Here is a 27,054-nt window from a genome sequence, read left to right as displayed (position 1 = left end):
CGCTGATTGCCACACAGTGAGCAACAAGCCGAGTCCTCTCAAGGGGAGAGGTGAGACACAGCCCCCCCCCCCCCAGCTACATCATTCCTCGGATGCTTGGTCTCGCCAGCACTTGCTTGAGCCTTATTCCTCAAGCCTTACTCAGAAGCTACATCACGAGGCCTATGATGGCTATGTCTGTGCAGAACATAGACAATTATCATCCCTTAATCAACATGGGGGGGGACTATTAATGGACATTTCCATACCACTAGTAATTTAGCTAATCTAAAGATGATGTAAAGTACTGCAGGTAAGTACCATCACTTGCGAACTTGGCTGTCCACTAGGACAGTGTAGAGCGCTGCACATACTATGTTAGTTCCCACACATCTACCTAGACACCCACTTGAGCAGACAGTGTCCAGATTCCTGGGATGACCACCACCTTGTAGCAAATGAGACCGAAGCCTCAGGGGATCCTTCGCTGAGATCAGTTATCAGTTAATGCCCTGATCATCTCCGTTGGCTTTTCCCAATCCAGGCCTTAATCCCTCAGTGCTGCGGGGCTGTGCACTTTCTCTGACCTGCTCTCCGCTCTAGCTCTATGGAGCAGCTTCACCCTCTGCCACACCCCCATGTCCCGGTACCCTCAGCCTCCTTTCGGACACCACCTCAACGTCGCAACTCTCTGTGACTTTGTCCTGAGGGCTACTGAACTGTCTCAAAGAGTTCATAGTTCTCCTATCCTCCAAAGTCCCGCTACACCTGCATGCCCTTGTCTTTGGGAGTCTGCTACACCCGCATCTGGCATGTAAGAGCCACGATCTCAGTGACTGTACCGCATCTCCTCCAGTAGGCATGCTCCTGGACTTTGGGGGAATTTCTACTGCAATCCATTACGTTTCCTTCTGCTCCACACCCCACCTTTGAAGTCTGAAGGCTAACTGTGAACAACTCCGGCCTTCTTCTCCACATCCTTCAGGCTGTCTGCTCTTTCTGGTGTTCACATAGTATGTGTTCATATGTGGATTCAACTATCCATTTTCTCTGAGCTCCCAGGCCTCCCCTATTAACTAATACCCAATCAGTTTCTACAGAGCACTAAGATATAGGGTTTAACGTGGTGTTTTAATAGGTGTTTTAATAGAACCACAAAGTGTACAATTACAATACACTTTGGTCCTACGGTTTGAGAATTTAGTGGTGACCAGGATTCAAAGGGCATCTCCACTCTCGGGAAGCTCATATCACCAGACAAGTAAGAAAGAGTGAACACAACCTTAATGCAAGGAAGCATGCTTCCAGAGAAAATAAAACTGGGTTACCATGACAAGTGCCTGGTCACCAGACTACACTGAGGGCGTGCGCAGAGCGAGCTCTGAGCTCATCTGAAAACTGCCTTGAAACACACTGAAACTCATTTATTTGGATGCCTTTAAAAAATTATTATTTTTAAAAAAAAATAAATGTGTGTACAGGTGACCTGTCTGCATAGTTTGGTGCCTGGTGCTTATGGAGGCCAGAAGAGCGAGTCGGATCCCCTCTGCTGGAGTTACAGATGATTGTGAGACACCATGTATTGCTAGGAACTGAGCCTGGGTCATCTAGAAGAGCACTCATTGCTCTTAACCCATCAGCCATGCCTCCAGCCACTGAATGCCTTCCGTTATGAGATAGTGAGGCTGGGGTGGCCTGCTAGAGGATCAGGGACTACCAGAAAAAGAGCTAAGCCATTCATTCCCACAGTCCCAATTCTCCATAGAAGACACACAGTCTAAGACCTCTCACCCGTGGGCGATGTATGCTGTGTGTTTTCATGTCTGCCTGGGTGGACACGTGCACACCTATGTTAAGATGGTTACTAAAGCTCTGTGAAATATGGTCTCACTCGCTAAAATGTCTTGGTTTGCTGCAGTTACTCTTCTTATGATGAGAATACAGTGCGTCCCTGAAGAGATGGAATGAAAAGGAGGTAGACACTGTAATCTAGTGTGAGGCTGCTAGCGTGGTTACTGAATACAATCGCTGACGCCACAACAGGCGATTTACAACTAAGACACTGTTAAATGACTATCAAGAAGGTAACACATACATCGTGAATACAGCATGCAAAGCGGGTTTGTGTCCTGCTCAGGGTGGTACAAGATGCCATCACACTAGTCAGAACACCAAACAATCCAAAATGTATGAACTGTTTATTTTTGGTATTTTCCATTTAATATTGTCATGCTACAGCTGACCATAGATGTTAGTAAAACCACAGAAAGCAAAACTGCACATCAGAGGCCAATGATGGCTGTCCAGAAGCAGCCATTATCAGATGCATCTTTCACTTCTCTCACAGAGAGGAACAGGCCCAGTAGAGACTAGAACTTCCTACCCTCCCTCCACGGATGCATGCAGAACTACACACATAGTAGTCATGCTTTGTTTTGATTTGTTTTGCTCCAGAAACACTGTCTATGTAGCCTTGGCTGGTCTGGACCAGGCAGGTCTCGAACTCATGGAGATGTGCATGCCTCTGTGCCCAGCTACTGTGTTTTTCTAGGGTTTGTGATGTAGCGGTAGCTGATGGGGTAAAGCTCTGATTCTTCACATCTGTTCTACCCTGCTAGCCTACTGCTTTCCCCATTGATACTTTTGAGAAACTAACTGAAATACTTAATGTCAATCTTCCAAGACATGAAAGAAATAAGCCAGCCAGCCAGAAACCATTCTCAGAGAGGACTTAGAACCCTGTCAGATTTTTACTTCTCCCGCCAATTGCACACGGCTAGCCTCAAGCTCAGGCTTAGTTTTGTGAATCTGCTGTAACAAAGCAAAAGAGCTCGACCTCGTCCATGGCAAGAGCTGGAAGGAGGGCCGATGGGATGCTGTGTGGGAGCCAGAAGGACGAGGACTCCTGCACACGAGAGCAGCTCTTTGCCCCTCTACAATCATCCTTTCCAATATTGCTGGGTGATTCCTGCGAAATGCTTTCCCCAATTCACAAAGGCTTCCCACTTGCTCTGATACCACCCCCAACCTTCCCCAGCTGCTGAGGAAGCAGGCACAGTAAACATGCTACCTACCGCCCTTCCCATTCATCTGGGAAAGCATGTGAGGTCCAGGGCCTGGGGTGACCAGTCCTGACCTGCCTCCCACCATGTGGGTCTGTCCTGTGAATACAAGAGGGAGAGAGGAGGGGCTTCAGAAGGAATGTGACCCTGCTTGGCCTATGACCACAGCTTTCAAGTCCCAGCCTACTCAGGCCATCAGTGGTCAATGGGCTCTGCCTGTGCAGACCAGCCGAGTGCGCCCAAGAGCACACGGTTCCCAGCATCTTTGCAGTGCGGTGTTGATACCTATAAATGTGTCACACCCAGAGACCTAGATAGTTGCGATTCTAACTTTTATGTATCTTATGAAGAAGGGATTCTATTCCTTTACTTTGCCTTTCCTACTGACCTCCACTCATAACTTATTCTGTTAAATTCATTCATTTCTAAAACCTCTATCTTTTCCACGTGTCAGCAACACCTGCATCCAGAGAGGCCTTGACCGTCACCTCTGGGTGTGCATCGACACCACTTTCCATTTGTTGTCACTCCAGGTCCACATGCTCCTTCACAGTGCCTTTAATTCTTCACTCACGGGGAACCTTCAAGCCATCCAAGCCATCCACACCAGCCCCTGCCTTTTAGCTTCAGACACAAACAATAGCTACTCTGCTCTTGAGAGGAAGCTCTTAGTTTAATGATCTGGGCATTTACCAACAAAGCTGATTTCTTTTTCCTAAATCACAGGTCTTTCTAAAACAAAAACCCACACTGAAAAACCAAGTGTATGTGTCACTAAATATGCACTACCATCATCCTCCACTGCATTACGTGCAACAGCTCTTACTTTCAAGAGACATAAGATAGACATGGAAATTAGACTCTACATCATGACATTTCCGAAGCACTATTCGCAAGCCATGTTTTCCAGAATAAATGAAAATGAAGCATTTTTCCTAGATACCCAATGTCATAAACTTGTAAAATACCCGTGTTTCATATCTATACCACAGCTCACAACTTTTCAGACAAATCAACTCATAATATCGTAAGTGATGGGTGATGTCATTCTGTAAATGTTTCTTTTATCGGTTAATGAATAAAGCACTGTTGGCAAATAGGAAGGCAAGATAGGCAGGACTAGGAGACAAGGAGGATTCTGGGAGATGTAGTAAGAGATTCGAGATGTAGGGACCTGAGCAGTCTGGCCCCTCTCTCCGGTAAGATAAGACCACGTGGAAACACTTAGATTAATAGAAATTGGTTAATATTTAAGACAGAGCTAGCCAATAAGAAACGTTAGTAACAAGCCAACAGCTTTATAACTAATTCAACATCTCTGTGCATTATTTGGGGCTGACTGGGCTATGGGACCAGGCTGGCAGCAAAACTTCCCGTAACACATAAGCCTACAAAAAAGGCACAAAAACTATCCTCTACACTTTATACACAGGGAACACTTAACAGGATCCTCTTTATCAAAGTATGGCAACCAAGGTGTGACCCTCAGCTTCCTCACTTCACTTCACTGGCACGGCAAATGCCCACTGGCTTACCAGACAGCTTCCCAGCTAACCGAATTGGCTGGGAAGGGACTTGCATCACGTACACTCAACTTCTGCGCTCCTAACAGGGTGCTCAGGATTAGCGCATATGATTACACACTCCTCAAATCTCAACAAGGTAAGAAAAATAAGCCTAAACTAGTATGTTAAAAACACAGACAGTAACACATGCACATAACTTACAATAAATACAATCAAAGTACATATAGGAAACTCTCACGGAATACTTACAAACTACGATACTTTGAAGACTTCTACTAAGCCAAGTCAAGTAGCCTTAACCCAAAAATGAAAATAAGTATATAACATAAACCACTAAAGAGCAACCAATGAAGAACTCAGGAGATTCATACGGAGCAGGCAATTCACACTAAGGTTCAAGCAGACATTGAAAATTAGGCCAATTCATTTGCAACACTATGGATGAAACTGGAGGGCTGTCTTAACTACTTTTCTATTGCTATGACAATATACCATGACCACGACCAAGACAAATTTTACAGCAGAGTTTACTTGCGGATCACAATCAGAGCCCATGAGCACCATGGTGGGGAGCACAGCAGCAGCAGGCAGGCAGGCAGGCAGGCAGGCAGGCAGGCAGCTGGAGCAGTAGCGGAGAGCTTGCATCTTTTTTAAAAATAGTAACTTTTTTTTTTTTGAACAATCTTATTTTACATATCAACCTCAGTTCCCGCTCCCTCCATCTCCCCCCTCCGCCATCCACAACTCAGAAAGGGTGAGGCCTCCCATGGGGACTCATTAATGTCACCTCATTTACGGGGAAGCCAAGCCCCCCCCCACCCCCCATGTATCTAAGCTAAGCAAAGTATCCCTTCATAGGGAATGGACTCCAAAAAGCCAGTTCATGCACTAGGGATAAATCCTGGTTCCACTGCCAGCAGGCCCCCGCAGCTGTCACTCACATTCAGGGCGCCTAGTTTGGTCCTATGCAGGTTTCCCCAGCAGTCAGTCTGGAGTCAGTGAGCTTCCACATCTTAAGATACAACCACGAAACAGACAAAAAACACTGGGAGGAGACTTTTGAAGCCCCACTGCCTGCCCCCAATGACACACCTCCTAATTCTTTCCAAACAGTTTCACCAATTGGGGACCAAGTATTTAAACATATGGGTTTATGGGGTCATTCAAACCCCCACAAGGATGCTAAGTGAGACACACCATACACTGAAAAAATGGGCATGACAAGAGAGAGAGAGAGAGAGAGAGAGAGAGAGAGAGAGAGAGAGAGAGAAGAAACAGGAAAGGGCAAATACACAAGACCAAAGTGGACAGAAAAGGTACATGTTAAATAAAGGACAGAGATGCAGTCACGTAAAACGTCTAGATGCTGAAAGGTTGCAATTAATATTGTTTATCTACTGGACATCTGCTGGCAGAGGAGACATTCAGTTTTTCCACACAAGTATCTGCAAGATGATTATTCATTTTCCTACATGGTAACCATCTCATTATGTAATCAAAAGATGATATATACCTTAAACTTATACAATAAAAGCCACTATTAGGATTTACCTATATAATATGAACAATATTTAAGAGAAAAATATTTGCTCTTAATTTAAAATGTTACTTTATATCACTTATTTATTCTGTAAAAACCCAGCAAGGAATTGTTTCAAGATTTTGTTCTGTTGTTTTCTATTGCATTTTAAATTTTACATTGGATACCTTTATTCTAAATATCTAATTAGTAAAACTGATATTATATACATCTTAAATGGAATTCAGCAAAAGCTGTTGAGATTAATTCACTAAATAAAGAATAGATCCATATTTTTCTCAGAGGTTAATTCTTACATACATAGACCATACCCCTCTCTCTGGACCATAAGTATTCAAAATTAATAAATGTAGGTTTCAGTCATTCAAAGGTGGTTTTACACACACACACACACACACACACACACACAATGTTGCAGGTGTGATTTGGTAGAATTTTTCAAGTATTCACACTCTTTGGAACTGTATTTGACATGGTGAGTATCCTTAAAAGAGGTGGAGGAAACCCCTAGTCCAGTTCCACTTGTTAGTCAAGTGTCAGCTTCTACTCCTCCTTCAGAACAACACTTTCTCAACCCCATCCTCTCACCTGGGAAGACACATTAGCCTCCTGCCCTCCCACTTCTCATGGTGAAGTCCACTCCAGCTAAGAGACTGGAGAGATAGATGGCTCCCAGGTTAGGAAAAGGTACGGCTTGATCTTGTAAAGGACCGGAGTTCAGTTCCCAGCAGCCATGTTGGGTGGCTTGCAACAACCTGCAACTCCAGCTCCATGGGATCCAGGACCCTCTTCTGGCCTCTGCCTGTACCTGCATTCATGGGCACATACCCAAACTGAGGTAGGAGTTGGGGGGTAGGGTAATGGAGGCTTAGTGGCCAAGCATGCAGCCCCAAGAACGAGCATGAGACTCACAGCCAAAGTCCAGTTTATAGATTTTATTAATTAATTAATTTGGACTACAAAAAGAACCTTCACCTTTGAGGTTAAAAACAAAAGGCTGTAATTCAGGAAAACAAGAAAACACTGTCTGGTTTGGCTGAAAGAAACCTTCAGCAACCAAGGAAGGCAGGTGAGGAGGATCCCAGGGTTCACTGTCAGTCCTGAAGCTGATGTGAAATAAAGTCTCTTTAGTTAGAGCATCTGGCCTTGGGACACCGACATGTGCAAGAAGTACCCTGATTAGGAGATGGAGAAGGCCAATAAGCTGTGCCCTGTGGCGTTGAAGCAAATGGCTTCGGAGGGATAAGAAGCTTTCCTTATCACCTGTTCTTAGCTCATCTCACACATCTAATTGTCCGACACGTGTGAGCACTGGAAGTAGCCATCCATGATTCGGAGAGCATGTGTCTTTCCAAGTGCTAATGCCACTTGGATTTGATTGGATCCTTCTCTACTTCCTGGCCACTTCAGAACACAAGTCTTAAATACCCACAGGCCATTCCTAAGTGGCCCAGCCAAGCCTATCACGAGGGCCCCTTTCCGTCTCTCCTCTCAGGCTTCTCCTGGGCCCACGGTCTTCCATAGTTCATGACTGACCTACGTTAGACTTAGCTGTCCTCACAGCAGCATGGACTTCACCGGGGCCTTGTCTGCCTGAAACCGAGTGGTTCCACTCAGACTTCCACTGTGAGCACTTTAACAGAAATGGGGTGGCCAAGGGCACGTTCTGGGTGTTTGTTGGGTGTCACCGAGAGGCCTCAAAGTCTCCTGCATCAGGGTCCCTGGGTCGTTTCAGCTTTTCGTGGAGTAGGATCTGAACAGATCCCCATCCCTCTTCCCACAGCCTAAGTGGAATCAACAAACCAAACTTGGGTGAACACATGGACAGAGTATTAAAATTTCACAGAGAAGCAGACGACAAGGCTTGTGAACAGCGTAAAAATTAAGTACAGTGCTGTGAGCAAAGCCATCCAGGACATCAGCAGATATTAATGACATACTGCGAGAAAAGATAAGATAAGGGGCTGCAGACAGCAGCGAACAAGATCCACGGTGACTATCTCCTGCCTGGAGCCAGGGAAAACAGCATTAAACAAGGCTCTCTCTCTCTCTCTCTCTTCTCTCTCCTCTCTCTCTCTCTCTCTCTGTCTCTCTTAGCCTAGCTCATACCTTTAAAAGCCAGTAATTTTAAAAAAAGATTTAGAAGTTTTACTTGTACTGGAGAATGTGTACATGCACACGTGTGCCCGAGTACGTGTACGAGCACATGTGTGTTCTGTGTCGCCTTCTGAATGGCCAGCCGTGGCTGTTGTGAGCTGCATGGCATGCGTACCGGGAACCAAACCCACCTCCTCTAAAGGAGAAAGCAGTACACGCTCTTAACTGCTGAGTTCACCTCTCCAGTCCCACATCCACGCTTATTTAACATGGAAATTTAATGCAGTCCTATGGTGGTGCCAATAACAAGTGCTCCTAACACACATGTATTGCTGTAGTCCCCAGCAGGGGATGGCATGGAACCTCAGAGACGGAACCTCGATTCAGGAATCGTCACTGGAGGCAGGCTTTAAGGGTACAAACCTCACCCAGTTCATATTCTTCTCACCCCTCCTGTATTTGTTTAGGGAAGTGTTTCTGTTTTTAGACAAGATTTTGTGTACATCAGGCTGGCCTTGAACTTGTGATGACTTTGCCTCTGCTTCCAGAGCTAGAATTGCAAGTATAAACTATGACTCCTAGCCCCAGTATATACAGATGAAAGTGAAATTCTTAGACTAGAGGCATGTGGGTCATCTCTTGTTTGTTCGAGGACAGCCTGGTCTTCAAAGAGATTTCCAGGATAGCTAGGGCTGTCACATAGAGAAATCCTGACTGGAAACAAAACAAAACAACTTGATTTGGCTCAGAAAGCTTGGGTCTGCGTGTTTATAGCTGATGAACAGAGGAAAGGCCTTTGTAAAGGCCAAATCTCAGCCCCTTAAAATATTACCGTGTTCTCTCAACAACTCAAAAAAAAATCAAGCTATCATTAGTATATTCACACAGCCCCCCCCTGCAGCCACATTCCCTTGTCTAAGGAACACACACACACACACACACACACACACACGCACGCACGCACGCACGCGCACACACGCACGTACACACACGCGCACACACACACGCACACACACCCACATCCACATCTCCTTGTGTAAGGAAGGGTACCATCACTCTTGTGGCCACTTATTTCTGACCTCTTCCTGTCAGTTTCCTTGCTCAGCAAGATTCCCAAGGCCTGTCAGCGCCCTTTAATACCTTTGATCAATGGCCCCCTTCCTTCCCATTCCCTCTATCACAGACTTGGTCCAAGCAATCAGCTTCTGGACGATTAGAGCAGCAAACCAGGCTTGCTCCTCTTGGTTTCAGTTTGCCCAGGCTGCCTAAATTAACCACCTCCCCATCACCCCGAAACCCTGGCTTTATGAAATGAGTGCTGTATGAATGACTACTGAAATAAAACATCTAGGGAAAGGCTGGACTGACCAGCCCTACGCAGACTGGTCTCCCAATGACACTGACTCTGCCTGCGGTCCTCCAGCAACTGTATCACTGGAGGAGCAGGTCCGAGCCACTTGTTAGGCCCCTGCCTGAATCCCACCTCATCCGCAAGCCTACCTAGCTCGGGTCCGTTCACCTCGCAGCTCCAGGGAAGCCAGCTGAATCCTCTTCCTCCTGAGAATTCTGACCCCAACTGACAACTCCAACTGACAAACTCCAACTGACACATGCACACTTCACCACTGACCCTAACTTCCGTACATCTGTCAGACACGCTGAAGACGTCATACAAAGATTAAGCAGTGGTCTCCAGTCTTCCCAACACTTCTAGTCTATTTCTACTGGTCCACCCTCCCACCATCCCAAACATACACCACCTTTGATAATCGAGGGGAGGGAACTTAAGTGATCCGTCACAGCAGACTGCATTCTGCCTTCATGAAGATGTTATTTTAAAGTCACACTGTCCATTCCTTTTGTTTTAAATGTCTGTTTCTCCCACTGGGCCCGAGCTTCAGACATGTGCTCAAGCTCCTGGAACACTGGATGGAATTGTAAGGCACCCCGAAGTGAACATACAGGAAGGACCAGTCATAGACCACGTTAATAGTAGTTAACAGGTTTTGTAGGTTAAACAAGGTCTTTGAGGGTTGCTTTATAACCTAACCACAATACTAGTATGCAATAATACCTTTTGTCACATGGTGTAGAAGCTTCCTTTAACTACCTCGTTCCTCTTTTTACATTTTGGCTCACAGACCTTGACTTGAAGATCAGTAGGTAAAAACAAAGCTTCGTGGCCTGCCTATACAAGATAAGTCTCTATAGCCTCTTTGGGAATCAGTTTACAAAACAAATAAAACCCACAAGAAACAGAAACAGCAAACGGGCAACAAGGAGGCTGGGAGTTGGCCCAGTGGTTACAGGTTCTTCCAGAGGAGCCCAGGGTTGACTCCCAGCACCCACTTGACAACTCACAACCACTGTAACTCAGTCCCAGGGGAGCGCTGACGCCCTCCTCTGACCTGGGTGGAAACCAGGCCATGCACATGGAACCTATACATAACTGGAGGCAAACCAGTCATACATGTACAGCAATAAATGCATATAATAAAAATTTCAAAAAGAAATTGCTGATATATGGATTCAGTCTGTAACTTATATACTTATGTAAAATATAAGTATGTTAAGAAAAAAATAACAAAACATACTAACCTTTCTGCTACACATTTCCCCGTTGCGATGCATGGCTTACGTTATTGTTACAAACTCCATTAGGGCTAATAGCGGTGTTGTACTAATGGGCAGGAATAAGGCGCTCAGTGTACAGAAGGAGCCATTCATTGCAGGGCAAACTCCCCTGACAGACAGGAGGGAACAGAGCACTGCACTATTCACTGACTGTGCAAAAGCAACAAACAGCTGGTCATAACCACTCTGGCAATTCCAGCACAAAGGAGGCCGAGGCAGGAGCATCACCTTGACTTACAGGCCATCCTGGGCTACACAGTGGGAGTTCTAGGCGACCCTAGAACAGTGTTTTAAACCTGGTCATAATACCCAACAACAAAAGAACTGTAAACACCAAACATGGTTGATGCATTCTAACGCCCTCACGACAGATCCGCACCCTCTCTTCCCATCCTCCACCCTTTGCTCGTCTCATACCAGGAACCCCATCATTGCAGATATTTGGGGATTCTCACCACATTTTAGAGTCTCTCGAGGATATGGAAATGAAACCTCATTATCCCAAATCACACATTGTTCTATTTGCATATCTAAAAAGCTTTCGATTATATTTAAGAGAAAAAGAGGTGTGAGACGCACACCCACAGAATCTGCATATATTGCACAGTGTGCAAGTAAGTGTGCAGTGTGCTTGTCCCTGACTGGTGACCTGTGAGAGGCCGTCTCTCCAGTCGCAGAGCACCCGGTTACGATTCGCTTTGTACCTACGTGACCACAACACAGGAAAAGTCGGTGACACATCCCGTTTTAAGCTACAGTGACCTGTCATTAAAGAATCATTAAGCAATATTTGTGAGGCTTAAGCAGCAAGCTTAATAACTCTCAAGTATAGCAGATTATCTTCCGCCCTTTGTGGGCCTGTGTTTGATTTCGGGTACGGATATGGAATATTTAAAGCTATACTTTAAGTTAAAAATTCACTTCCAATAATTTTTAGCCTTTCCCCTGAAGACAAATCACGTGAATTAAGTTTTAGAAAGCAATATGGGAAAGTAATATTCAAACTCAGTATTTATATATGCATAAATACACAGACACATGCATCATTTCAAGGCTGGCTTAGGGTACACTGAAAATCGTTTGTTTTTTTTCCATTAAAAAAGTCAAAGCACATAATTAAATATTTACCTTAAGATAGGGATTTTCATAAATTATCGTTTTTGAACAAATAAATATAAAGTAAATATATTCTCTACATTAGGAAACTTCTTTTTTACCTAACTATACACTCGTGTTAAAGAACCAATTTCTAAAGTACACAAGGTAAACTGGTGACCCTGTTTAAATGCTCATAACTTCCACTCTGCTCCAGCCCTTCGCTGACGTCATCACAACTGAAGCTGTGCGCGGGAAGATTTGTATGCAAACCTTTTAGGAGGAAGCGTGAGCACAGGCCCAGCACCAGAATGTTGACACACCCTGGCATTCCACACCTGACTTATCTCTAGTTATCCACACACAGCTTAGGTGTGCAGGCCACAGCGGGAGCAGACTAGAATGTCACTCAGCCTTCCCGGGTCTCGCTCATTCCTGGCAGTGTCAGTTTTCATTATTTTCTAGAATACTGCATGCAAATTCCCAGAACAAATTCAAACAAGTTTATTCACTGGGTGGATTTTGGAGGTTGTCTTCTCTAGCTAATCTAATTTAAAGTTCCGAAGACTGACTCCAAAGTTTCCTTAAAGGCAGAGCCACACTCCAGCTTCTAGAACTTGCCCATTCCACCTGTCAGTATCATTCAACCTATCCCACCTGTCAATCTATCATTCAAAGATGGAGTCCTCCCCAGGGCCCTGCAACTGTGAACAGGTGCTGTCTTCAAAGAGGAAGACTTTCGGAGCTCCACCCATCCCGAGCATTCAAGTCCTGCAGGCTCCCACTGACAAAGGGCACCTCCCTTTGTTAGCACAGGATCAGAAGCTAGAGGCTAGGGTCCATCTCCCCTATGAGTTCTCAACCAGCTCATCCTTCTATCCCCTTCTCTCCCTTTGCTTTGGTCAATAACTCCCTTTCTTGAAAAACAACAGAAGAGATATCCATGAACATTGGCCACTTTAGTCCTGGGGACTCTCCTTCCTTTGGGAGACCTACAGCTGCAGAAGGTAAGTGTCCGAGGAGAGTCCCTGTTGCTTCCTTACACTAGGGACAAAGGGTCATGACTATTCCCACCATTAAAGTGAGATTTAATCTTCACCATCAGAATGAGAACACATCCCTAATGTGGGACGGCCTAGTGTGTGAAAAGTTTCTAAGAAATCATAGTTATCTAAGGAACTGGGTCTTCTGGCACAGCAGGGTAAGTGATGCCATAACACCTCCATGCATCTCCAGCGTCTATGTGTGAGTGGCTAACATCTCTGGAGAAGCTCACTGTGTGATGGATTCCTAAGATGTGCCCAATTTTGAATGAATTGCTCTTACCATAGAAATGAGAAGCAATTGTTAGCTTTCTATCAATATTACATGACTAAAACTCACTAGTTTTAGGATGGCTTTTATTTATAGTTTCCTAATATTGTCCTGATTTTCCCAAGAAGGCAACTTAGGCCCGGTACTCAAATAAAAAATTCTCATTCAGAATCAAAGAAAATGCCATCAAAATGTCTACCTAGTAAAATAAGATGAAGTCTAATAGCTTACTTCTAAATTAAAACATACACATTGCGCCTATCTAACTTTTTGAACTAAGAAAAATCCCAATCATCCAAGAGCATACTCATTCACTGAAATTAAGATATTATTGACATTTAAGTCTAGTCTCAGATCAGCTAAGATTAACGTGCAGTAAGCTAAAGTATGCTGAATAAATGAAAAAAAAAATTAAGAAGCTGTTTTTATGCCACACACCTTTAGCCCTGGCACTCAGGAGGCAGAGGCAGGCAGATCAGATCTCCACGAGTTCCAGACCAACCAGTGGAACACAGATAGTGTCTCACACAAAAGCAAACAAACAAATAAAACACTGTGCCTTAACTTACAGTATCAGTACTATGTCTGAAAAGAAAACATTCCTTTTCATGGCAACACAAGCTCACTTAAATTCAGAATGAAGATAATCACTAAGAAAACGCTTTGCTGGTCTCTGTTTGCTGAAGCTTTCGTTTTTTTAGGTCATAGGACAACGTACATATGGCTTGATCATCAAACAAAAACACCTAGTCAAAAATGAACCCAGAAGGACCACACTTGCAAAGATACCCAGCTCTTTTATCTCACTTCTGCTTTTCCTGTTGCTGTATCCAAAAGTAACTGCACCTATAAATACACCTTGACATTTTACATAAAGCATCCTTCTTCAGAAACTTAAAAAGCCATTCAAGTAATGGCATGATCTTAAAAATAATTGGCTGGGCCCATTGTACCTTTACCTAGGAATCTGCTATCATTAATAAACTATTAAAATCGTTACCAAATCTTGTGTTTGAATATACTCTTTCAAGACTCAGTTCCTTAAAAATTAACTAAAAATGTTTATACGGGAACAAAAGCAAAGCTCCTTTAGCAAAAAGTTTTTAAGTTAAAACAAGACAAAGCACCTTATTCCCCTTGGGAGACGGTGATCTTTCCTAGTCAATGCTGACCTCCAACACTGCACTTGTGGGGAGTACTAACTACCAGCTTCAATGTGAATGGCAAGCATCTCTGGAGCCCATGCGACTGGTTTTCACTGATTAGTCAGCTGTCTTTTCCTCTGGCTCTCTTCAAAGCCGTTTACCCAAACACAAGCATTAGTAAGACACAATCTCTTGGACGTGCTTAAATAAACTGAGCAAGAATTGCAAACGATGCTCCAGCACAGCTCTTGCAGTGTCCAGAGTTCTGTCACTGGCCCAGCTTTACTACCTAGTAACAGCTCAGGCCAAACTACTCCTAAGCAGGACTCACCTCAAAAGTAAAGGTGACTTAAATAATGCACAGAAACTGTGTGTGTGTGTGTGCGCCAGAGTATGTGTTCTTACCACAGATAATCAAGGATAAAAGCTGTAAGTACCACACAGCTAAAATCAGGAGGCTCTACAATGTTCTGTCACAGAAACATGTACAGAAACACCAAGCAAACTAATGTGGCCAAAAATGGCCTAATTTGCAGTCCATGAACCCATGCAAATAACAAGATAATGAAGAGGGCCACCATCCTGCACCTCAAAATCCCATAACCAGATAAAGGATACAATTAACACTGTATAATAAACTTTAAGATACGATTGTATCTAGACTCACAAGTCTAGTCCAACTTCAGGTTCATCTCAACATTTGAATTACCAAGGGAAGAAATCAAAATCCACTCACTTTATATAGTATCTTGCACCTTCAAAAGTATATGCTTCTTCCCAGCCAGTGGGTAAATCTAAAAAACACACATTTCAATTAGTATTACTTCAGTGGGGTTGAAAAATACGCTTAAACCCATCTTACCTGTCTTCATAATTACCTACAGTCATTTAAGGAGCTGTCTACCCAAAGTCGAGACTGGCCAAATCAGCAGTCAACATAACATTATTTGGAAGACAGCAATTCAAATTCAAAGCCACCAGGAAAGTCCCAGCAATTATTAGAGGTGACCAGACATGGTTATTCCCTTTAATGACCGCGGTGGAAAAGGACCATGCTCTGGCACCTCCCAAAATCAAAGTCTTCCAGCCCATTGCCCCCCCCAAAAAAACCCAACAGGAAGCACTTAGCTTTTTAAAGTATATGTTGTCTACTTAAAAACGTGTGTTTCAGTGACATAACCGAATCCATCTAGGTTTTCATCTTACATGAAAAAGAACTCAAGCATTTAATTATCAAGAAAACTGACTGAATACTTACATACATTGTTTTAATACACTTGACCTTAAGAGATGTGATGTTTCAAGTAATAAAGTTGGGAAGCATTCGGGTGAGCAACTACGTCTTTATGTGTCACATGATACTTATGGTGACAAGTGGCTTGGATTTGATCATAACCCATCTCCAAAATTTAAAGTCATCTATGTGTGCCCAGAACCGGGGCCCAAGCAAAGTAAAGCAAACCAAAACAAATAAACACATCTATGAGAAATCACATCAGGTAAAGAAGACAATGGTGTCGCAAATAACCAAATTAAGCATGGGATAATGCCACAAAACGACTGGGTTAAGTTACTTTAATCCCATATTGGCTTCCATGAAATAAACGTGTCCATATCCAAGAAAGCAACGAGGCTATCAAAGTTGCAATATGTGCATAAAACAGGCTGAAGCTAAAGACTGAGCAGGGAGTTAGGAAACATGATGGTTTATTAGTCAGAAATACCCTAAAAACGTAACCTCATCACGCTTGCTACAGCAGCCTTCCCTTTCCTCCTCCACGCTCTTGCAAATTTGGACACATTATTAGTCATTTCACCTAACTTAAGCGTTTGACAGAAAAGGCAGGTTTGTTCACCCTTCTGGCAACTTTAATAGGAGATTCTCAGAAGCTCGGAGTTGGAGTGAAAAGTACCGAGGAGGGCGGCTGAAACCGGCCTCACCTTCGACCGTGTTCTCTAGCCTTTGCAACAGCCCGGAATAGAGGCGGGCCAGCAAGGGAACACTCAGACGTTGCAGGCAAACAAGTTGGGCGAATGTAAACAAAGAATGACAAAAGAAAGCCAGACCAGCACTAAAACACCGCGAGCCCTCCTCCAGCTCAACTCAATGCTTGGCATTCAAGAAAGCTATCAAAGCAATCCGTGGTGCGTTTCCCCGCGGAACTGGGGCCCGAGAGCCCCCACGCGGGACCGCCCTGGCTCGCCCACCGCCTGCTGGTGTGGTACGTGGAGCCTGGCTGCGGCTGCCGGGGACTTTTAAGCCCGGATCACTGGCAGCAGCGCCCGCTCCAGCACCCTGACTCCGGCTGCTCCTCGGGTGGCAGGAGAAGACGCACGGGCGCTTGGGTCACGGGAGTGGGGCGGGGGGTGGGGTGGGGGGATCGCAGCACCCCTAACTCCTCCATCAGTCACCTACCCATAAGTCCCACCTAGGAGAAGTAGGTGGAGGAGGAGGAAGCTGCTTGGCAGAAGGCAGCTCTCTGGGGAGCGGGGCGAAGATGCAGGACCATCTCACCGAGGGGGTGCTGGGGTACCGGGAGCAACGCGGGGGGAGCGGGTGAGGACTCCCGGGAGGGTGCTGGGGGGGCTGAGACTGTGGCGAGAGGGGCGTCGGCCGTCCTCCGGGGACGTCGGGGCAGGGATGGGGACCGGGGCGCAGGAAGAGGGCGCCGTCTCCAAGTGCTGATGAAAAGGCGGAGAAGAAAGGCGCCCCGGGACTCACTCGCGCGGAGCCCCGAGCTCCTCCAACCCCTCCGAGGTGGCCGGGAGCCGCGGGCCCGGCTCGCCCTACCTGTGCTCTGCCGCCGGTGCCCGGTGACTACGGCCTCGCCGGTGACCGGGTGCAGCCAGGTGGTGCTCTTGGCCTCCTCGCTGCAGGGGAGAGAAGGGACAGGCGCTGAGCCGCGCGAGGGGCGACCCACGGGGCCCCCGGCCCGCTCGCTCCCGCCGCCCCGCGCCACCTCCCCCGCCCGCTCACTTGATGAAGAAGACGCGGCCGCCCCGGGTGATCCCGTACGTCCAGGAGCGCGGCAGCGAGCAGATCCACTCCAGGTTCAGGTCGGCCGCCATGTCTGCTCCCGGCCGCCGCCGCCGCCGCCGCCGAGGAAGGAGGGCGCGAGCGAGCGAGCGAGAGATCCAGCGAGCGATCGAGCGAGCGAACCGAGCGCAGGGCGCGCGGCCCGGCCCGAGCGCGCCCCCGCGCCTGCCCTACCCCCTCGGGCGGCGCCCTCCCCGCCGCCCCGGCTCAGTCCGGCCCGCGTCGCCGCCCCTCGGCATCCTCCGCGGCCGCCCGCCCGCCCCCTGCCCGCCCGGCCCGCGCTGCGCTCGCTCGCTCGGAGGCTGGGCGAAGCGGCGCCGCGCCCCCGCCAAAGCCCTCCCCTGCGCCCGCCCCGCCCGCCCGCCCGCCCGCGCCAAGGCTCCGGGGTCGGGTCCCGCCGGCGCCCCAAGGGCTCGGCTCCGCACCCGAGCTGTTTTGTAACAGCCACTGCCCAGCCCGGGGCTTCTCAGAGAGACAGACGCCCGGCTCTGAAACGGAAAGCTGCGTGCAGGAAAGGTTTTCCTGGCGTGAGGCGTGCCAGATTTCGGAGGGTCCACGAGTGGACGCTGGCCGGTGGCGAAATGGGACCGGCTCAAACGAGTTCTTTTTTTTTTTTTTTTTTTTTTTCTTGTATATTTTTTTCGAGGCTCCTGAGTCATATAATAATTTAGAAAAACTTGCCTTTTCCTCTTTCTTAAAAAAAAAAAAAAGAAAGAAAGAAAGAAAGATGCACCTGATTATCGACATGGATTTCTATTCTCCCAACCCCTCACATTTATTACAATAGCAGCTTACTTTACGGAGTCCTTGAGATGGTGGACATTGAAATCCCAATAACCCTGTTAGAACTACGAACGTCCCATTTCACAGAAGGGGAAAAAGAAACGTAAAGACACAAAGGTTATTGCGCCCGGGGCTGTGGTAGGGAAGAAAAAAAAAAAAACCGGCAAAGCCTGGATTTGAATTGCCTGTAGGCTTCCAGGGTCTGTTCATAGGAATACACCTCTGCGTAGCTTTTTTATTTTATTTATTGTGTGTTTGTGACATTCCCCTCCCCTTCTTCTTTGAACAAAGGAGGAGTTCACTGCAAGTGAGACCTCCCTTGGCACCAGTTCTGAGCATGGTACTTGCTTCTTACTGCCCCTGATCCTTCATCGCTTTTGGAATTGTTTCTACGGCTTTGCAGCAAATGACTCATCCCAACAGGAGACACAGTTCAATAATAATAGTACAACTTGGCGTCCACACAGCACCTTTCTCCCTGACCAGCTTTGGGTGCTTCTGAAGCATTATCTCATTCATCTTCCAAGTGACTGGAACAAGCAAATGATCTTGTTCACCCTTTAAGGAAACTAAGGCACAGGAAGAGAGAATGCCCTTGGCCAAAGCTCCCAATGAGACTGCATTTTCTTTTCTTTTCTTTTTTTTTTTTTTTTTTCTGCCCCATCTCCCGATTCCCCAAGGCCATAATCTCTGGCGAAATGGAGACTGCAATTACTGCTATAATTTCCTTGTCCATCTGCATACACAGGAGGAAAAAAAAATCATCACTTTAATGTGTTCTCTTTTGGGTTCCTTTGTATTCTGTTCCTTCATTTCACTCCTTATTACTCCTTGACATCTTATCTCCTGCCCAGTCTCTGGAAAATATGACATTTTTTTTAAAAATCAATGAATAGTTAGTAGGAAATGTCCCACATTAGCATCAGTGGCCACTGGCATAGTGCAGCAAGAATATCAAAAGATGTTGACTTTGTCTTCTGCTATCATTACAAACTTAAAATTCTCCCAAATACCACAGTGACTTGATGGGTCTAGTCTGTAAGTAGTCTAGAAGTCTGTAAGTTGGCTGTGTGTTGTGCTGAGATTCTATTTGGTTCTGGATCTTTTGATACTGCAGGGTGCATTAATAGAAGGCATATCTCAAAAAGCAAAATAGACTCACCAATATATCTTTAAAATCACAACCAAGGACTAAGGGTGCAGTTCTTTGGGCTCTAGGTTTAATTCAGCAGCTTCCGGGTAGGGGAGGTACAGAGAGGGAATGGAAGAGAAAAGGGAAACATTTGCAGTACTCAAATAGTAATCTAGAATCTATTGTTGGTTTTCTTTTTGTTTGTTGACACAGGGTGTGGGCGTGTAGCCATCCATGACTGCCCTGGAACTTGCTGTATTGACCAGGTTAGCCTCTAAATCAAAGAGATTTGCCTGCCTCTGCCTCCAAAGTGCTGGAATTTAAGGTGCACAACCACTCCCTGTGTAATCTAGAATCTTAAAAATAATCCTATAATACGTCCTCCAGTTTAGGGAAAGCAGCAAAAAAAAAAAAAAATTTTTTTTTTTTAGTGGTGTGTATACAAAGTGAGACAGGCTTTGATTATGTAAATAATAGCTCGTATGTCTTTCAGAGCCAGTAAAAGCGGCTCCATGGGCTATGCTGCTGAGTGATCTTTTCTCAGCTTTAATGGGTAAAATTTTTATTTTCTTACAGTCTTCCTAAAATACCCTATCTGTTTGATCGTGTTTGTCCGTCTGTGTGTCTTCCCCGTTGGAAGTTAGGAATCACGCCTTTTCCTGTCACTGAGTCTCCACAGCCTTGAGTCAGCTCTGGCTGGGATCATCAGTAGTTTAATTTTCTTCCTGATGCCTCAACCCCACAATGGAGTTATTATCCAATAATACATCCCCCTTTATCACCTCACACCTCTGCAGAACTGAGTCAAACCTAACTCATATCCAATGTCTGCTTTATATTGCCTTTTTTTCATCTTCCAGCCTGTGAGACTATTTGATTTCTTTTTTCATGAGTCTGTCTTGAGAAGAACCATCTGGGACTGCCGCCGCTGCCTCAAAAGAACAGGGGGCCTAAAAGTGCCGAGGAATGGGCCTGTGAGATGGCCCCAGTTAGACTGCAGGAACCTGCAGGATAGAAAGAGAACAAACTCAGGTTTGTCCTCAGACCTGCACATGCTCTGACAGTCACACCTCCCCAAAATAATATAAATAAATGTAAACAAATAAATAAGCACCGAGATGAACTAAACATAAAACCACCCTTTCCATTTAAAGAACTCAGCCGGGCGTTGGTGGTGCACGCCTTTAATCCCAGCACTCGGGAGGCAGAGGTAGGTGGATCTCTGTGAGTTCGAGGCCAGCCTGGCCTACAGAGTGAGTGCCAGGACAGGCTCCAAAACAATACGGAGAACCCCTGTCTAAAAAAAAACCAAACCAAGCCAAAACAAAACAAACAAACAAAACATACACACACATACCTAAAGAACTAATAGCTCAAAGCACAAGAACACAACAAGAAAAAAGCAAACAACAGCACCCAAGATTGCTTCCTAAAATGCTTGACAGGGAAGAGAACAAAGTGACCCCTTAGAAAACAGCTGATCCCTGTGAGGTGAGATGCTTCACCCAGCAGAGGAGCTTGCTCCCAGCCTTGGGCCTGGGTTCTACACTCACCCACTCGGAAGATGGTGAGAACCAGCACCTCCAATCCGCTGACCTTCACATGTGGGCTGTGGCCCAAGCTCGCCCACTGTCCCTCTACCCCGCCTGCAATAAGTAAACAGTACATAAAAATTTTTAAAAAATTAATTTGCTTCCCTTTAGACACCTCTAAAAAAAAACATTTATTTTCATTTTACATGCAGGAGTGTTCTGCCTGCTGTGTTTGTGAGTCATATGCATACAGTATCCATCGAGGCCAGAAGAGGATGTCAGATGCCCTGATATCGGAGTGGAGTTACAGACATTGTGAGCTGCCCTGTGGGTGCTGGGAATGTAAGCCGGGTGCAAGTGAGTTCTACAAAGTAGAGGGAGAGCTCAAGAGAGAAAAGTTCTTTTACTGTCGAGAAATACCTATTACTCATCTCCACTGTTATTTGCTAACAAGCAAGGGCCAGGGGCCCCCGGTCCTTGCAAACTCTACCAACAAAACTGGATCCTGTGCATTTTGTCACATTGTTGGTCCACAGACTCAAGAACATTGTCAATAGTCCCTTGAGCTTGTACTGGTGTCAGGTGGAATGTATCAGCAAAGGTCTGAGATGAAGGGCAAAGTGCTGACCTAACCAGCAGAGTGAAAATGGAGGCAGGAAGGGCGGACCCTGAAATCTTCCTCAGTGCGGAATAGTAAGATCAGTGAGTCGGCTTACCAAGGGCTTCTTTCCTGAGAAGCCAACTGGTGAGGGATGGGCTTAGTGTTCAGTTGACTCTGTGTTTTTTTAGTACCACGCTTGAAACCCTGGATTCAAGCCCCAGCACCCAAAAAGCTGGTTGCCTTGGAGCCTGCCTATAATTCCAGCACCGGGAAGGAGAATCAGGAGTTGGAGGGAGATGGGGGAGGGGACTCTGAATTCAGGTCATCCTTAGCTACACAGAGACTTCAAGGGAAACCAGGGAAACTGGAGACCGTGTTTCATTTAAAAAAAAAAAAAGTTAAAAGAACAAGAGTTACAGATAAAACATACTTCACTCACCCAAAAACTATATGTAGCAGCCTAACAATGTGCCAGCAATCATTCTGGGTGATAGGAATTAAAAGACTTGGAGAGGAGGGAGTACAGGTTGTCCTGGGCTACTGCCTCAGTTACTGTTCTGTTGCTGTGAAGAGACGCCATGACCATGGAAACTTACAAAAGAAAGCATTTAATGGGGACTGGCTTACGGCTTCAGAGGTTTAGTCTAGCATCATGGTGGGAACAGAGCAGCACACAGGCAGACGTAATGCGGGAGAGGAAGTTGAGATCCGCAAGCAGCAGGAAGAGAGAGACACGGAACCTGGCTTGGGATTTTTGAACATCTCCAAGTCCACTTCCAGGGACACACTTCCCTCAACAGAGGCCATCCCTCCTAATCCTTTCAAACAGTGCTACACCCTGGTGACTTTGCACTTAAATCTATGACCCTCTGGGAGCTATTCTCTTTCAAACCCCCACAGCTACATAAGACCCTGTCCCGGAAACAAACAAGCGAGAGTAAGAGAGTAACAAAGGGTATCTTGAAGAGTCCATAGCTGAGCCCCTGAACTTATTCAAATTAAAAACTCTTCTTGCTTTGCATGGTGGCACATGCTTGTTAAGCCCAGCACTTGGGAGGCAGAGCCCAACCTGGTCTACAAATTAAGTTCTAGGACAGCCAGGGCTATACAGAGAAACCCTGTCTCTAAACACCAAAACAAAAAACACGTTTTTCTTAATGCTGGCCAACAAAGTTCCAATTATCACCTTCTGTTGTAGGTACACGCCGTTTGCGAGCAGCCGTGTGGATGCTAGGAGCGGAACGTGGGTCCTCTGGAGGAGCAGCCGGTTAGCAGCTGGTAATCACCGAGTCATTTCTTTACCCCAACACAGTTATTAATTTTTTTTGAGTACACAATGTCTATTGGTTTGTTTGTTTGTTTTGAAACAGGTCTCGTGTAGTCTCAGTTGGCCTGGAGTTGACTGTATAGCTGAGAACTATCTTGAATTCCTGACATTAGAGCTCAACTTCTGTCTGCAAGGAGTCTCTTGCACTCACTGCTCAAGTCAACAGTCTCTCCTGCAGGCTGTCCATTTCCTCAGCCCTGTGTCTCCAGGGCTTCCCGCTACACTGACAAGGCCACCACACTTTGTGTAGTCCATCTGCATCATTTATTTAAAGTTGTTTCAAGATGGATCCCTGAGGGCTAGGGGGATGGCTTGCTGGGTAAAGTGCCTTCTACACAAGCCTGAAACTCCGCGACTTACTGGAAAGACAGCCAAGGCTTGTATGAGAGCCTGTCTCAAAGACTAAGTGGAGTGTGATAGAAGAAAACCACCATCAGCCTCCTGCCTCCACATGTGCACCCCCCCCCCACACACACACAGATCCTCCAGACAGATTAAGCCAGGATTAGGGTCATTAGGGTTAGACCAGGGATGCAGGATTTAAAGAGCATGTTGGTGATTCTTACATGCACTCATGTCTGAGTCCCAGTTCTCCATGTGGTCATCATTCCTACATCTGCATTTCTACCCTAGACCTCTCTTGTCATTTATGAACCGTGTCTCAGCATTTCTTTAGACAGTTCTTTAATACTTCAAACTCACTAAATCTAAGTGACTAAATCTAAGTCATTCCTCCTCCAAATACACAATTGCTATCCCTTTAGTGGCCAACGCGAGCATCAAACCAAATTCCCACAGCAGGAACTTCAAACCCGTGACCCCCAATAACTTGTCCCCTCTATCAATGCAATCTTCTAGAAACAAATATCTGAGTATGTGTCCTTCTTGCTTAAATCAACTGGTGGCACTAAAGGCTTAAAGGATAAAATCCCAAGACAGTGGCTTATCATGCTGAGGACTTTCCTAATGTGAGCTGTGCCCAGCCTACGTGACTGCTATGCAGAGTGTTCTACCAAACAAGCCAGACCTTTTCAGGTGTGTGTGTGTGTGTGTGTGTGTGTGTGTGTGCGCGCGCGTGCGCTCTACAGCCCCTCCTCCTGGCTTGCCTGACAGTCTCCTACTGCTGTTTCACGTCTTTGCTCATAGTTACTTCAGTTGGTAGAATGCTTCTCCAGCATTGCAGCAGAACCCCACACTCTTTCAGCCCCCAAATCATATAAACCAGGCACACATGCAATCCTAGCACTCTAAAGCTGGAGACACGAGCAGCTGAAGTTCATAGTCCAAGTTCAGCCAGGACTACTATTATCTTGTCTCAGACAAAACAAAGAATCCTTTAGGGGCAACCTAGCTACTCATCCGCTCCTGCCATTGTCCCCCCATGTGGTGGTTCCTGCTGGATTAATACAATAACATGCATCCCTTTCTCCTCTTGAAGCCTCCTAAATTAAACACTGCATTTCTCCTTATCACCCATCATTCAGGAAATGTTAAGTGAACAAATACTGTGGTGCATTTCCACTGTGTTCCGTATTGCAAAGCATTTCATCTTTGATATTTATTTCTGTTTGTGTTACTGCAACTTGCCATGAGTCACACTGCCATCCTTCATTGGATTTAGCACTCTCTTAGCTTTTTATAGACTATCCTGCATAGAATTGGGGGGAAATGGCAGAGACCCAAGAGCAGCATTGGAGTGTATGAAAATAGCTGCTTCTATGATACTGCCTACCTGCCTTCAAGAGTACTAAAGATTTGCAGCCATTTTGAATGACACATTGAAGAACATGCTTAGCTCATTAAAGAGACCTATGCAGTCTTTATTTGAGAAGAAATTCTTTCTAGAGAAAGTGATATTGGTTAAAAAAAAGTAATGCAACTGAGCGTTTGTGGCACAGGCCTTTAATTCCAGCACTTGGGAGGCAGAGGCAGAGGCAGGCAGATCTCTGTGAGTTCAAGGCCAGCATGGTCTACAGAGCGAGTTCCAGGACAGGCTTCAAAGCAATACAGAGAAACATCGTCTTGAAAAACAAAAACAAAAACAAAACAAAAGCCAAAAAAAAAAGGAAGAAAGAAAAAGTAATACATAGTACCTAAAAAATTCAAATACTATAGTTGAGTAAGCTGGCAGGAGCAGGGTGGGGATTCAGTAAATTTGAAACCACTAAAGACGTACATAACCATGAAAGACAAAAATGATCACTTCTCACAAGGTGTTAGTGAGTTTCATATTGCTACAGTGCAAGTACCTCAGACAACTGGCCTTTGTTATGGTTGCAATGTTAATGCCCCCATAAGCTCACGTGTTTGAACACTTGGTCTCCAAACGGTGATGTTACTATTTTAAAATGAATTTATTTGTGTGTGTGTGTGTGTGTGTGTGTGTGTGTGTGTGTGTGTGTGTGTGCCATATGTGTGTCCGAGGAGGCCAGAAGAAGGTATCAGGTCCCCTGGAGCTGGAATTTTCCCATATGACAATTCAGTTTTATAGAAAATTATATGTTTGTATGTATTCATTTACTCTCTAACCAATTCCCTCCGCTTCCAAGTCATTGTTTAATTCAGTTATATGTGGAATTATATAGCCAATAATCTGAAGTAGGTTCTCTCTATATGTAATTGTAACATAAAGTTCAAAATAAGGAAAATGGGTCGCTAGTGCGATAGTTTTGCATTTTTTATGGGCACAGTGTTTGTGCCTCCTTTGTATTCAACATTTAGCGATTGAGTGGATCACAAAATAACAACACACAGCAATGGAGTAGGTGAGGCCTCTAAACAAAGCTCCTCTGTTTCATTGTGGTTTGATTGTGGGGTGGAGGGAATTGAACTCGGGACCTCACACATCCTCGACAAATGCGCGGCCACTCAGTCAGAGCGCAGCCCCGGGTTTTCTGTTTCGGTTTCACTTCTCTCGAAGCCAAAAGTGCCCCATCAGTGGACTCTAATCTGAGAAACGGTTCTGTTTGACCTGAGAAAGTCAAGGAAAAGCTATGGCTAATTGCAAGAGGAAGTGTGAACCGGGTTGCATAGAGAAGGACTGAGAAGCCGGGCGTTGGTGGAGCACGCCTTTAATCTCAGCACTCGGGAGGCAGAGGCAGATGATCTCTGTGAGTTCGAGTCCAGCCTGGTCTACAGCGCGAGTTTCAGGACAGGCTCCAAGGCAATACAGAGAAACCCTGTCTCAAAGAAAAACCGAAATTAAAAAAGGAGAGAGAAAAAAATGAGAATATGAATGCTATCAGTTCACGGATCACTCTCTACAGTGCTATGTGGGGAAATAGGCATGGACCGGGTCAGCCACGTGGAACCGGGTTGGGTGAAGCCTTGTGCGCTGGAGACTGTCCCTCCCAGAGGTGTGCGCAGACCGGAGGGAAGAGCAAGAGTTAGGGAGCCAGCATGCTCGTCTCCACGTGTTCCATTCCGAGAGGATAAAAAGTCACACTATGTAGTTTTTACCAAGACATTTAATGGAATCAACTTTGTTTTTCCAATCATGATCAAAGAATGCTTTTCAGATGCTATAGTAGTCATAGCACTTATCATGGACAAAATAAATGTATTTAAGTTTGCCAGTGCTATTTATTGTGATCAGACAATCAGATGAGATTCTGGCTTAGCTAGGGTTTCTATTGCTGTGAAGAGACGCCAAGACCAATGGTAACTCTTATAGAGGAAAGACATTTAGTTGGAGCGGCTTACATTTTCAGAGGTTCAGTCCGTTACCATCATGGTGGAGTGCATGGCAGCACATAGACAGACATGATGCTGGCTACTCTTGATAATCAGGAAACAGGAAGTGGAGTGAGACACTGGGCGGTATGAGCTTATCTGAGACCTCAAATCCCGCTTTCATAGTGACATACTTCCTCCAACAAGGCCACACTTCCTAATAGTGTCACTCCCTTTGGGGACCATTTTCTTTCAAACTACCATGCTGTGGAATAATCCTTTTGTACACTCTGCAGATTTGTTGTTTGTGGTTGTTTTAATAATAAAGAAGCTGACTGGCCAATAGCTGAACAGGATAAAGCTAGAAGGGTGAGCCAGACTGGTTGAATGCTGGAAGGAAGAAGGGCAGAGTCTGGAGTCACCAGCTAGACACAGAGGGAGCAGGAGATGAACATGCTATGCTAATAAAGGTACCACCACATGGCAGAGCCTAAATAAGGAATATGGGTTAACTTAAAATTTAAGAGCTAGTTAGTAATAAGCCTGAGCTATTGGCCGAGCATTTATAATTAATATAA

General features: G+C 45.6%; 1 protein-coding gene across 11 annotated transcripts in view; it reads right to left on the bottom strand.

Moving 5' to 3' along the window:
* Plekha5 (pleckstrin homology domain containing A5) overlaps positions 1 to 17,504 on the bottom strand; it is a 152,784-nt gene extending 135,280 nt beyond the window's left edge. For 6 of the 11 annotated variants that reach the window (XM_051173419.1, XM_051173420.1, XM_051173416.1 and 3 more), the window contains exons 1-3: positions 17,370 to 17,503; positions 17,184 to 17,263; positions 15,129 to 15,186 (exon numbers count right to left, since the gene is read on the bottom strand). In XM_051173419.1, coding sequence (XP_051029376.1) covers positions 15,129 to 15,186; positions 17,184 to 17,263; positions 17,370 to 17,461 — 230 coding nt within the window. In that variant the 5' untranslated portion in view covers positions 17,462 to 17,503. Of the gene's footprint in view, positions 1 to 15,128; positions 15,187 to 17,183; positions 17,264 to 17,369 lie in introns of those variants that run through there. The other 5 variants (XM_051173414.1, XM_051173418.1, XM_051173415.1 and 2 more) reach the window with 2 other exon arrangements.
* Positions 17,505 to 27,054: the final 9,550 nt, after the last annotated feature.

This window comes from Phodopus roborovskii, unplaced genomic scaffold (genome assembly GCF_943737965.1).
Source record: "Phodopus roborovskii unplaced genomic scaffold, PHOROB, whole genome shotgun sequence".
Taxonomy (NCBI): domain Eukaryota; kingdom Metazoa; phylum Chordata; class Mammalia; order Rodentia; family Cricetidae; genus Phodopus; species Phodopus roborovskii.
This window is presented reverse-complemented; position numbering and strand designations above follow the sequence as displayed.